This window comes from Haemorhous mexicanus, chromosome Z, assembly GCF_027477595.1.
Source record: "Haemorhous mexicanus isolate bHaeMex1 chromosome Z, bHaeMex1.pri, whole genome shotgun sequence".
NCBI lineage: Eukaryota > Metazoa > Chordata > Aves > Passeriformes > Fringillidae > Haemorhous > Haemorhous mexicanus.
The window spans coordinates 68416519-68429923 of record NC_082381.1 but is presented as its reverse complement, the minus strand read 5'-3'; the positions used below and the strand labels follow the sequence as shown (position 1 = coordinate 68429923).

The window sequence follows — 13405 nt, the reverse complement described above, 5'->3', positions numbered from 1 at the left end:
AGCCTATGTTTATATTATTTGGAAGAGATTACAGCCTAAATTCAGCATCAGCTGGGACCTGGGAGATCATGAATATTCATGACCTGTAGTCTTCGCTCCTTTGTATCACCCAGTGTGGATGTCTGCACTAGTCTCCCACAGTACTCATGTGAATCTTCCATCTCCCGGTCTCCAAAACCTGCAGGACGTGCATTTGTACTGCTCCTAACCTTCCCTTCTTCCACATGCCACGTGCCAGACTGTCTGCACATGGTTGTCTACCTATTGTGCTTCTGGGGGGGCTGTGCTTGGGTAACTGGCTGCCCTAGGATGGTCTAGGACTTGTATGCAAGTGAACGAGGGGACCTTTCCAAGACCTAAATGTTCTTTGTACTGAGATGAAGCATTTCTTACATGGGCTTCTCAAAGTACCTCTTCTGAAGTGGCTAAAAAAAACAGCAGTCAGCTACAAGAGAAATGGGAACAGTCTTCTGAGACAAAAGGAAGAACAAGGGAGATTTTCGTATTAAAAAGGAAGCAAAGAGGCTCCTGGGTGAGCAGAATTTCCCAAAAAGTGGGGACTGTTGCTATTTAAACAGTTTTCTTTTCCTTGATAAATGCATATTTAAAACCTGATTAACACATATAAAAATAACAGAGCTTGAAAAACAGGCAATTTCAGGGACTTAGTGATACATATGCATACGTGCCTGCCTGCTGGAAAAGCTTTGCTCGATATGCTGGATGGGAAGGGGCAGGATAAGCAGCCATTAGTGCCACATACAGACATTATTGAAATTATCATTAATTTTCCATCTCCTGCATATTCCCTTTAGTTTTGTACTGCCCTGTTGGTGTGCCTCATTGCATGTCCTAAAATGCAACTGGAACTGATCTTGTATCCCACAACATCCTTCTCTCCAAACTGGATAGTGATGGATTTGATGAGTAAACTGTGATGTGGATTGGGATGTGGTTGGATGGTCGCATCCAGGAGGTAGTGGACAGTGGCCTAGAATCCCAGTGGACATCAGTGACAAGATGTGTCCATCAGGGGTCCATAGTGGGTGCGACCAATGTTATTTAATATCTTCAGTAATGACTTAGAGGGATCAAGTGCTCTGTGAATTTGCAGAGGACCCCAGGCTGAGCGGAGCCTGCAGGGTGCGATGCCATCCAGAGAGACCTGGACAGGCTCCAGAGGTGGTCCATAGGAACCTCAAGACCAGCTGCTACTGAACCAGGGTCAGACCAACCCAGGGTCAGGCTAGGGGATGCACAGATCACAGCAGCCCTGCCCAGAAGGGCAGGGCTGGACATGCCCCAGCCATGGGCACTCACAGCCCAGAGAGCCACACGTGTCCTGGGCTGCATCCAGAGCAGTGTGGGCAGCAGGGCAGGAGGGGATTCTGCACCTCTGCTCTGCTCCGCTGAGACCCCAGCTGCAGTGCTGCATCAGCTCTGGGGTTGTTACTGAATAGTCCTGTAAGAAGACATCTATGCAGCAGGAGGATGGTGCTGGAAATTCTTTTAAATTTTGCACAATAGAGCATGACCCCTATAATCATTGTTAGTGCTTAGTTTTGTACATACAGTGCTTAGTACAAATACCAGAGATTAATGTGGCCTTGTGCTAACTCCCTACATCTGTGACTAATAAACTTGTTCCTGTTAATGCTTTCTTGTTTACCTCTATGAGTGATTTAATATGTACTAATATCTCAGTTTTGAGATCAAGTTTTGTGTATCAGAGCAAAGAATCATAAGTGAAGTACATTATGACCTGATGACATATTTGAGATAATCCCAAGGAGAAAAGATTTGTCAGAAGATCTGGAACCATATCCAAACAAATGGAAATAATCAGCATATATGCATGTTTTCAGGAAATGTGAAAATACAATAGTTTCAGGAATATAACCTGGTCTCTGAGGTTACTGGGCATGCATGCTTTGGAGAGAATTAGCCACACATTCAGCACTGCTAATGAAATAATGTTGGCTTCCTGCAGTCTAACAAATATGATGGAGAGTTTATTTCCCAATTTTCAGGAACAGGGTCCCCAGCACAGGCAGGACATGGACCTGTTGGAATGAATTCATAGGAGGGCCACCAAATCAGCGGGATGGGATACCTCTCCTGTGAGGAAAGGCTGAGAGAATTGGGATTGTTCAGTCTGAAAAAGAGAAGGCTTTGAGGAGGTGTAATTGTTGCCTTCCAATACCTCAAGAGAACTTACAGGAAAGATGGGACAAGACTAATCACAAGAGCATGTAGTGACAAGACAAGGGGCAATGGGTGTAGACTGAAAGAGATAAGGTTTAGATTAGGTATTAGGAAGAAATTCTTCACTGTGAGGGTGGTGAGGCACTGGAACAGGGAAGTTGTGGATGTTCTGTCTCTGGAAGTGTTCAAGGCCAGTTTGCAAGGGGCATCCTGCTCTACTAGAGTGTGGCTCTGCACATGACAGGGCTGGTTGGAACTACACTGGTTGGAACCTTCCAACCCAAACCGTCCTATGACTGTATCACAGGGAAATTATTTCTCTTATTTTCAAAGAAGAAAATCTGGAATACTTACACTAACCAAAAATGTGTAAAGTATGAATTATTGCCTTAAAAAACAAAGTGACCTGACCTCTAATCTCTTTGAAAATGTAATGATAGCAGCTAAAGAGCAATATTGTAAATCACTGGAAGTATGATTTGGGTCTGATTTTAAATGGCAGTTCTGACATTCAGCTTTTGCATCACTGGTAGTTGTAGTGCTTCACTGGTAGGTTAATGAACCAGATAACAAGCTATTCTATTTTACTTTGTTTAAAGCTACTATTCCTTCTTTCCCAAACATTTCATGATTTGTTGGAACCAAACTAAGGTACCTTAGTGTGATCTGCCTACAAAATGGCTCCTTGCTAAGCCATCTTGCAGTCCTTGTGCTGCATATAATACATGCAGCTGAGCTGTTATTGGAGCACCTAATATTCTCATGAGATTGTCATCTGGAAGTACTTACCAGTGTCCAGGGAGCAGATTCTGTGAGTGCCTCTCTGTATCTCAGCTCGTATGGTGTATGAGCTGTGGGCAGGTCCCACTTTATTATCAATTGGTTTGTGATCTGATAAGCATTTATGTTAGATGGTGACAAGCACTTTCCTAAAAAGCGGGAGATACAGTTGTTAAAAACACAAGAGAGGCAGGAAATCTTTTGTAATTACATCTGCTGAGTGTGGTCTATAAAAATTAAAAGACTTGGCACACAATACTGAATGCTGTGAGACTTCAAAACACCATGGAAATGAATAATTACTAAATCTTTATGACATCAACAAAACATAGTTGTTCCTCTTGCCTTTCTTTTGTGAATGCTTCTACTGATTTCAGGAACACTCTTTTTCTAAGCAGTTACTATTCTGAGTGAGGCTGAAAGGCAAAATCAAAATGTCAAGAGTACCTGTAATCATGAGTTGTATAAAAATATCCAGAATATCTTTAAATTTCAGTAAGTGCAAATATACTTTCATTTTCCTCTCCAATAAACACAATGTGTCCAAAAGTCTTCAGTAAAGGTTACACTATTGATAATTTGGGTTGTAGTGGTAGTAACTCCCAGTGGAGAATCATTGGTTTTTCTTGGACCGTGATTAGTCTGAGCCTGTGAAGTTTTGAGAAGCTCTTAACATCCGTTCAGTGACCAGATAGGTAGGGAATCTTTAAATAAACATTTAAAGGGCCTAATAAATAGGGCTGGTTTTTTGAAACCTTTCTTTTAGCACTGTGTAATGGATAAGTGACCTTAGAAAAGAGTTGAATTTTGAAAAGGTTTCTCAAAATTCTAATGCCCTATATCAAGAATTCCTTAGGTTCACAGTGCTGACCCAATCTGCTCTTTGTAAACCAATACAAAGAAATTCAGAAAACCATAAAAGAGAGCATAAAAAGCTCGTTAAGTATGGTACACAAATATTACTATGTATTTTTCTGGATAGGGATAATAAATATTACAGCAAAATATTTAAAGTAAAACCCTCCTCCCATAAAATGTCATAGGCTTCTGTTATGAACCTCATTCATAACAGAAGGAAGTCAAACTGTGTCTTAGCTCTCTGAATCAGTAAAAATAACAGGAGAGTTTGGGAGCTGAAATTCTGGAAATAATCTTTACAGAATACAGCTTTAGCTGGGCACTGCAGCAACACAACTTGTGAAGAGGCTGTACCTGCTTTGCTTGGTAAAACTGAGATGTTCTTTCCTTTTGCACAGGTGTCATGGCCATAATTCACTGCTATCCAAATGGTTGCAAATCTCTCAATGTAGAGATTCTTTCGTTCTATTGTGATGGAAGGGGATGATGTGTTTCGCTGAAAAAGTTTTTGTATTTTGTTCCTTCAGAGAAAAGGAAGCAGAATGAAAAACATTTTATTGAATTATAGTTATTTTTTCCTCCCTGCCCAAGAAAGCAAAATTATAGCAATTGATAGCTTTCAGATTCCTCTACACATAATTCCACATCTGGAAATCTTGAAGGTTCACCTTGAGCAGCTTGAAACAGCAAGATGAATTCATGCACCTCAGTAACCCTAGCAAATTTAAATATGCAAATTCTTGTATGGTGGAGAACTGTCAAATTCCTTAAACTTTTGAGTCATAGAATGATACAACAAGATCTGTAGGACCTTCTTTTGTACTTACAGTGGGATATACAGAGCATTTTGAAAGTATAAAATTAGGTTAGAAATGACTTCATAAAGCCTTGCCTCCTATAAAAGGGGCACCCAAATTCCTTCTGAACTGCAAAACTTCCCTGTTACATGAATCTAAATTTCCATAAAGTTATGAAAAGCCTCTTATGAGTTATATGCCTATCTTCTGACTTCTGTTCTTGCAAATTGTCTGTTTGATGGAGATATTTAAATGTCACCTGAGTCCTCAGCCCTGTAGATTTCTTCTGGTATACCTAATAAACACAGCGCAGGAAGTCCAAGAGTTTTAATGCCTTACGTATAACTTTGCTGGCTACTTTTTTCCTTGTCTCTCTCATTTAGTCTCTGCCACACACAGGACAAATTTTTCCAAGGTTGAAATTGTGCAAGTTCAGAGTTCTTTATGAGAGGAACTTGCATACTGCTTGCCTAGCAATGCATTTCAAGTATTAAATTACACACATCATGATTCAATATTTAATACCTGAGAAAAACTACTTGAACATTTTCCTGTCTTCTGCTTCAGGCTAGTTGTGAATCAGCCATTAAAATTCCAAAGCATGATTTTGAATTCTTGGTTGGAACTTTTCTGTGGGAGTGTTTATCTTTAATCTTTTTCTTCCTGACAACTTAATCACATGGAGTAAGGACAAGGAACTGTTACAACGTCAAACTGATGTTACATGCAGGAAGGGGTGATACCCTCTTCTAGGCAAGGTAAAAGCCCTTCACATGTGGGGTTTTTTCTTTCCTTTTAACCCAATAGAGGAGGAGATAGTAAGTTTGTCTTCAAGACCACGTGGTGGAAATTTAGGAGATTGAGATTAAAGTCCTGACTCTGACTTGGAAACACCACCACCTCTGCCAGGGAATTGCCTTTCTCTTCCCCCACTGACATCCTCTTTCATTCTTTTATCTGCCTTGTCTGTTCATGACATCAACCCTACAGCCTGGGAACAGCACAATCTGGTTTTGGCTTATGACTTTAAGAGCAAGTAGCTTAAAAATATTTCAACTGATAACATCTCTTCAGAAACAGAGCTGTTTCATAGATGTTTCTGCCCTTCCAAAAAATTGGTATTCCTTGAAGTTCCAAGAGGCAAGACAGCAATGCAGTAGAATTAGGAGCTTATTGCAAATTGGTAGCCTGCTGCTACCTCCAGTGAGAAAATATCAAAGGTGAGGGGGGGAATAATCTCAGCCTTGAGGCGGCTGCTTTGCTCCTGTGCAATGTGAAGATGATCACCCTGGGGAATTTCCCAGTGCGGTGATATTTTCTTAGCTTTAGGAGATGTTTCTAACCACAGCTCATTTTTAATGACAAGGGGTGGTTATGTGGCCAAACAATCAGCAATGAATATCAGAATTTACCTATGATATACAGTGTTGTACTCTATGTACCCCATGGTACAGTCTCATGGCAAAGATCATGTCTTCTGATCTCACATTTCTATTTCTGAACATGCCCCTAATCTCATGGGAGATTCCAAATATCTAGATATAAAATGAGGAAATTCAATTTTGTAATGCAGCTGCAAATGAAGATACTGTATTTGAGGTAATCAGTTCAAAATCAACCCCACAGGTTCATTCCATCTGTTAAACCACTGCTTGATAATTCAGAATTACCAGAAAGTATGCTACATCTGACATCTCCTTGGGTACATGCTACAACAAAATACATAATACATGAAATAAAAGCTTAGTATGTGTCTGTTTGCTTAAATATTTTGCTTTTTTTTTTTCTTTTACCTTAAATACATCTATGTTGAATAGTCCATAAAAGTCAATATCTACAAGTAAATGCAATTGAGTAAGCTGAACTTTGTCAATAATGATTTAAAGGATGTTGGAGACATGGTAAGATGCATAATGACTTTGTATTGGGTTTGCATGAAAAGGTTTTGGGAGCAGGGGAGCAGATTGCTGCAGAGGTGGCTTCCATGAGTAGCTGCAGCAAGCTTTCCTCATGTGCAACAAAGCCAGTCCTAGCTGACTTCAGGACAGACCTGCTGCTGGCCAAGGCTGAGCCCATCATCCATGGTGGTAGTGCCTCTGGCATAATGCATTAAAAAGAGGGAAAAAAACTGCTGCACAACAGCAGCTGGCAGAGAGGAATGAGAGCTTGTGGGAGCTGCAGGGAGCAGCCCACACTGCAGCAGGTTTGCAGGGCTTGTGAACCCATGAGGGACCTGCTTTGGAGCAGGGTGCTCTTGGGACTCTGATTTGAATGTTAATAAATTAAATTCATTTTCCCAGATCAGGTCTGTTTTGCCCATGGCAGTAATTGCTGAGAAATCTTTTCCTGTTCTTATCTTGACCCATGATCCTTTGTCATATTTTCTCTGCCCTGTTGGGCTGAGGAGGGGAGGAATAGAAAAGTTTTTGTGATGTCTAGCCAAAATCAACTTTCCACTCTCTAACCAAGCTCTTACAAATCAATAGATATTGATGAGAAGTGATGAAAGATATTGACTAGCCTTGTGTAACAACCTCTAAAATGATGAAGTACACTGGAACAAAACTCCAGCAGATGGGAACCACATCTAACAGCAATAACAGCTTTTTGTTTTTTGAGATAACTTTTCAGACTTACCATTTTAGGTATACAGTATAATTAACTGTATTTGCAGCACTAGGTACTGGCAGCCAGGTACAGGTTAGATCCTCACTTAATTCTTTGTAACACACCAATTCATTGTCCCAATCTGAAAGATGAAAACATGTGCACTGGAAAAAACCTATCACAGGCAACAATTAACTGACTCAAAGGGACTATCAGTAATGAAACCAAATACAAACCAGGCTAGAACTAGTTGACTAGACCCCAGTCAAAACCATCAATCTCTATCTGAAGTACAGAACAACACATTATTGCTGGATAAAAGCAATATTACTTTTAAACTGCCAACTTAATAAAGAACGCATTATAAAACAGGAGGCGCATAAGTTTATGTATAAAATTACCTGTTATTAATTTTTTAAAGAGAAATATGGGGATTTTTTTTTTTTTTGCAACTGAACATACCCTTTTTTTCAGTTGATGTGAAAATAAGCACTGATGACATTATTAAAGGAACTCTTTTTTTGTCTTTAGTGTTTAAACTTATGTCAATATTTCAAAAAGCTCTTAACAAAAATGTTAATGATAAAATATGACTGTTGTTCTTCTTTTGTTTTGTGTCTTACTGTCTGAACTATTAGTTCAGAAAAATCAGTCATGATGTCTCAAAGTCCTTTGAAAAGGACTCCAAATTTTTGTTGCTGTTGTTCAGAAAAGTAGACACGGATCTCAGCAGTAATGGGGTGCTTCAGGTGAATTTTTCCCAATGAGTAGAGTCACATGTCCTTCATACCTGTTAGCTCTAACAGGTTGCCAATAGGCCTATAAATCTTGAATAAGAAATATTTTACTATGTGATAAGTAAATATGAATATGTCTGGAGCTGGTGTTGTAGCATAGTTATGGTATCTCATAACCTAGGTTATGAGTTAAAAGATCAGTTCTCTTTCCCTCATTTCTTCCTACAACCTGAGTTACAAAGTATCCTTGGCATTCTTTTAATCATTGAGATGACAAATGCATGTTGAAGTCAAAGGTGTTTTGGGAAAAGAAGTGCGTAAAATGAGTATAGTACTGACATTAATACCCTCACCTATGACACTTCTTTTCTCATACTAAATGAATAACACTTTTCTAATAAAGTATGCTGCATCAGTTCAGGTGTGTAGAGGTTCCTTTCAGGAAGGTGGAGATCATGTCTTCCTTATTTCCATAGCAACGTGAAACGTTGGAGAATCCTTTGCTTTTTTAGTCTGGCCACCACACCACATCTTGGCCTCCTCACCCATGAACATAGTGTCTGTCAACAGCAGGGAAAACAGCAACAGCTCTCACATTCTTCTCCTGTTTTACTCTGAATTAAGCCTTACACTCACTTGGCGTTTATTGTTGTTTTGAAGAAACACCTGAAAACCAAATCTTTTTGGAACTGCTGTAATACTTCATGTCAATACATTGGTAATATACTGCTCCTGACACTATTTGAAATAAGAGCTCTGTTAACTCAGATCCACATGGTGTCTACCATATTGCAGACCTGTCTTTGCTTATGGAGGAGCAGTGGCTGTTCCTCATGCTATTTGCAAAATCCCCCTGATCTGTCTCTGCTAGATAATGGTATTAAAGCAGACAAAGGAAAATAGTAGATTTCGTGTTTGGAAATAGTGTATTAGCTTGGCTAACACCCCAAAGCATCCTCCCACTCCCAATATACTGAAGTTCTGCATTGCTTTGTCCAGATGAATATAATGAATGCACACTTTTATTTTCACTTTTCCGGTTTGTAAATATTATGCGCATGCACATCAATTTTGATTCTAGTGCTTTCTTTGCTCCACTGTGCTGCTCAACCTTAACAGGGATATTATTAATTCTCTCCAGACCTAGCATAGTACCAGGGCTGTATCATGACTGTGCTCCAAGAGCTATGCAAAGAAAGAAGAAAATTTCTTTGCTCTAAAGAAAATGCAGCTCAGTTTCTTCACGTAAAAAAAAAAAAAAACTCAAACCAACAAACAAACCCCAAACCACCTACCTTTAATTTTTTTCACTCTAGAACTTTCTGTTTGTCTTCCTGAGCATCTGGTTTTCTCACTAATGATTTAGTGGAGCTTAGTCTGGCAAGTTAATTGCAAGGACTAGAAAATTATCCGTGGCTAATTTCAGAAGAACATAGTCCTCCTGCAGATGTCTTGCCCAGTGTCACTGTGTACTGAAGAACCTGTCACCTCTGCTGTGTCTGTTAGCAAGTAGGATGTTCCTGCCCACAATAAATCCAGCACAAACTACATCAGACGACCACCCACTGCTCTGTAATACTCTCTATCAAAATGTGTTGTACTGTTCCTTCCCGGCATCATCAGTAATTTCCCAGCTGAATGGAAAGCAGAGATACCCATCGCACATAAACATGACAGGATCCGTGGTCTTTTGGAACGGCAGCTATTTGAGATGCGCTGGCTGCGCTTTCACTCACAGCGTGCGGGTTAGCCCGGGCGCGCTGCCCTCACACATCTGCCCGTGCTGCTCGGGCCGGGCTTTCCCTCTGGGAAAGGCGGGCGTGCTTTTAGGGGCGATGCTGCCGAGCGCCGGCTGGACCCCGAGCAGCGCCCAGCGCCCGCCGGAGCCCGGCACCGCGCCGGGAGCCCGGCGTTCCACCCACCTGGCAGCTGCCGGCAGAACGGAGAGTCCCAGTCTGTGCAGCGGCAGGAATCTGGGGAGCACAAAGACGGCGGGGAGGTGGGGGGAAGAAAAAAAAAAAAGAGAGAAAAGAAAAGAAAAAAGGAATTGTTGGTCAAGAGAACCGCAAAAGAAACAGGAAAAATGTTGCTGGTGGTTGCTTCTCCTACTCACAGAATTTAATTTGGTCATGATTTCATTTGTACAGCCTCATCCATGAGTAGCAGTAAGGATTTTTACTGTTCAGAAGCGGCAGTAAGCTGTGCTGTATATGAAAACTCACCTCTAACAAGTAAAAAGATAGCTGCCAGCAGAGAGTTCTTCATCTTCTCTGTAAAGAAGCATAATGATTACTATCAACATTACACTGTCTTTAGTCTATTTTCACACTTCCTTTTCAAACTTCCTATTCATTCTAACACCTATCCTGCTACTGGCTGAACAGAAGTAACAAGTTTATCGATGACAATGGGAAGAACACTTGAGTTCTGTGTTATTAATTTTACTTACAAGATCCTAGAAATCCTTCTGCAAAACAGGAATTCTCCACCCTGGTTTTTGTAAGTACTCACAGTGAGATTCTTGATGGTGTCTGCAGTATCAGCAGTGCAAACTGAATTAAGCTTAGGTACTTCTAAAGCCCTTAAAAACCCTGTCACTGCAAATTAGAGATATTCATATCAGTAAAAAGGAAGTCAAGGCCTTTGACTGAGTCTTATATGAATTCTTGTATACTGTAGAAATAATAGCAGCAGAAGACCCTAACTTGTCTTCACTTTCTGACTTTTATCTTTCAGTGTAATTTCCCTACCACAAAGATACTGTATCTACATTGCTGGTACCTACACTGGGGCCCTAATACAGACAAAAGTCACCATAGCTGTAAGGCAGATGTTTGCTCCACACCATTAATTCAGAGAATATTCTGAACACAGAAGCCAGCAGAGACATAACAGCTGTTACTCTTACAGCAGTAAAGGGAAATTTTCAGAAAATTTTTCTACTGTGGAAAATTTCCCTTCTGGGCTTAGACAGCTGCTATCAGAGATTGGATCCAGACTTACCTGGAGATAGGCAAATTATTAACTTATCTTGGCAACCATGGTAAATTTCAGGTTGAGTATTGAATAGAAAAAAGAAATCTGCTTAAAATTAATCACTTTCCTAAAGAAAGAGGCATACTTCTCAGCATGGTCAGCAGTAGGAGTGGGTGACTAATGCAACAAACACGTCTTATCAGATTTTATGAAGGGCACAGTCATGAAAGGCAAGTGATCAAGGAATTCTGAGTGCTGCAGTGGGCTTCCTAGCCACAAATTCATTGGTCTTGGGAGTAAGCTCCAAAATGCTGAGGGGTAGCAGATACAATGTATGTCTGCAGGACCACAGCCCCTGTTATCTGAGAAATAAAAAAATTTGCCTTAGCAATACTTCCAACAAGGATTAGCCTAGAGGATAGCATCAACTGATGATCATAAGGAGAAACTGATAAAGTAAAAACGCAAGTCATATGTGACAGATTTTGACAGCAGGGTTGAAGATCTAGAGACTCATAATAGTGTAAAAGTCAAGACATGGAGAAAACTTTAACAGCTATCTGTATTGGTTTGATGTTCTCAGCATAGTCACACTCAAAACAACCTATCCTCAATGAAAACCATGTAAGGAACTCAATGCAAGAGCAGGACTGGATTTAGTGTGCACAGAATTAGGACAGAGCATATTGGAGAGAAATAAAGCCAGTGAAGGAAGTCCATATCATCTTTGCTGGATGTCTAGGTCTCAGTATAAATGCTACAGTCATTTGAAGAAAAAAAAGTTAATTCTGACAAGCACAGAAATTATATTACCAGTCCAAATAGCAGAGGAGATATAATCTTGAAAACTGGAATTTCACATTTGGGTGAGGCCAAGTTTTTTACTACAGCTTAGCTATCAAGTTATTATATATTTAATGTACAGCAAAAGATAAATTATAATATTTGTGGTAAAATTTGCTAGAACCACTTTTTCAAATGTTTAATATATCAGCTTTTTCACCACTATGAACTTCTGTCAGAATTGTAAATGCCTGAAGTTTTCCTGTTAATTCAGATGAGGATAAATTATGCCATCTTCTATGATATGTTTTAAAATGCACAATGACTGTAGGATGCTTCCAGCTTTACATCACTTTGACCTAGCTGTTTTTTCAGACCCAGGTTTGTGCATCATTCTAGATGAGGTTCTCCATGAGCTTTTCCCTATAATTTCTTTATGTAAGTTCTGCAGTAAAACACAGCAGGCTCCTGGTCTCCCCAGACTGTAGACTTGAAATCAATGAACCTTTCCATTTAGACTGGATTAGACAATGTAAAATAATCAAAACCCCACATCCTTCTCAGTTCCCTTCCCAACACGATCTGTTAACTCTTGCTCTTCAAAGGGAAAACAATCTCTGAAGGGAGGCAGGCTCAGCCAGGAAAATGCCACGGGCCCCTTCCTCCTGCTCTGCTCCTGTGGAGCTACAGCTCTTGTAGCACATCATGGGAGGACTGGTCAAGCCATGAACTTCTGAGTGCCTTTTTGGAAGGTCAGCCATGTGCCCATGAATGCTAATGAACCAAAAAGGGTCTGAAATCTTCTTAGTTGGGAGTTTTAAGAATGTCCCAAGACAGTTTGTGCTATGTGTAACCATCAACTTTGTTGAAGTGCATTCAGGTCCTGGTGGGCAGCTGAAGCAGAAGGCAGACTGCAGAGATACCACACCAGGAAAGGCATATTGCATTTCTACTTAAAGTCTTACCTTGTCTGAAGTACAAACTGGTGAGGTCTCCTGGTTGAATCAGTATGTGGTTTCAGTAGCTTGCTGTTTCTTTGATAAACAGCTCCAATTGACCCGAGGGGATCTCTTTCAGGCATGTTGTAGCAAATTCAATATTGTAGCAATTTCAAATTCAGTTTTTGCTGCTTAGTAGTACACACTGAAATCTTTCCTTTATGGATCTAAAGTAGAGTAATACAATTTTTAAAAGTTACTTCTCATATACTTGTTTCCAATAGGCAGACCTTCAGGTTTCTAAATGTCTGATGGATTTTTACAGATTGGCTTTGTTTTCCAGAGAAATACATAAATATCTGAATTCAGTGAGCAAACCTCATATGTTCTTTGGGGAAAGAAAAATTCCCACTCAGCTGTCAGCTATAGCCCCTGGGGGTAATTTGTTGTGGTAGGGAGGGTCTCCACCATGCACACTTTCACCCTTTCTGAGTTCAAGTTACAATATGAAACAGCTTACCTTTCAAACAATTCTATATTATCTTAATGAAAACCACATCTTTTTACCCAACACATCAGCTAGGCAGAGGCCATAAAAAAGTGCCAATGAGAGATCTGCCTTGGAGATTTAAAAATTTCTAATTACATGATGAAGATGAAGCATAAATGTGCCTGAATAGACTAGACAACCAACACAGAACACAAAAAAATCACAGAGATTTAT

At 40.1% G+C, this 13405-nt stretch overlaps 1 protein-coding gene across 1 annotated transcript in view; it reads right to left on the bottom strand.

Annotated features, from left to right (window-relative positions):
• The window catches only part of LOC132342066 (leukemia inhibitory factor receptor-like), a 37609-nt gene extending 24707 nt beyond the window's left edge, over nucleotides 1-12902 (bottom strand). Inside the window, exons 1-6 of the mRNA XM_059874258.1 lie at nucleotides 12709-12902; nucleotides 10207-10254; nucleotides 9907-9957; nucleotides 7278-7389; nucleotides 4198-4364; nucleotides 2995-3134 (exon numbers count right to left, since the gene is read on the bottom strand). Of these exons, the coding sequence (XP_059730241.1) occupies nucleotides 2995-3134; nucleotides 4198-4364; nucleotides 7278-7389; nucleotides 9907-9957; nucleotides 10207-10249 (513 nt within the window). The 5' untranslated portion in view covers nucleotides 10250-10254; nucleotides 12709-12902. The remainder of the gene's footprint in view (nucleotides 1-2994; nucleotides 3135-4197; nucleotides 4365-7277; nucleotides 7390-9906; nucleotides 9958-10206; nucleotides 10255-12708) is intronic.
• Nucleotides 12903-13405: the final 503 nt, after the last annotated feature.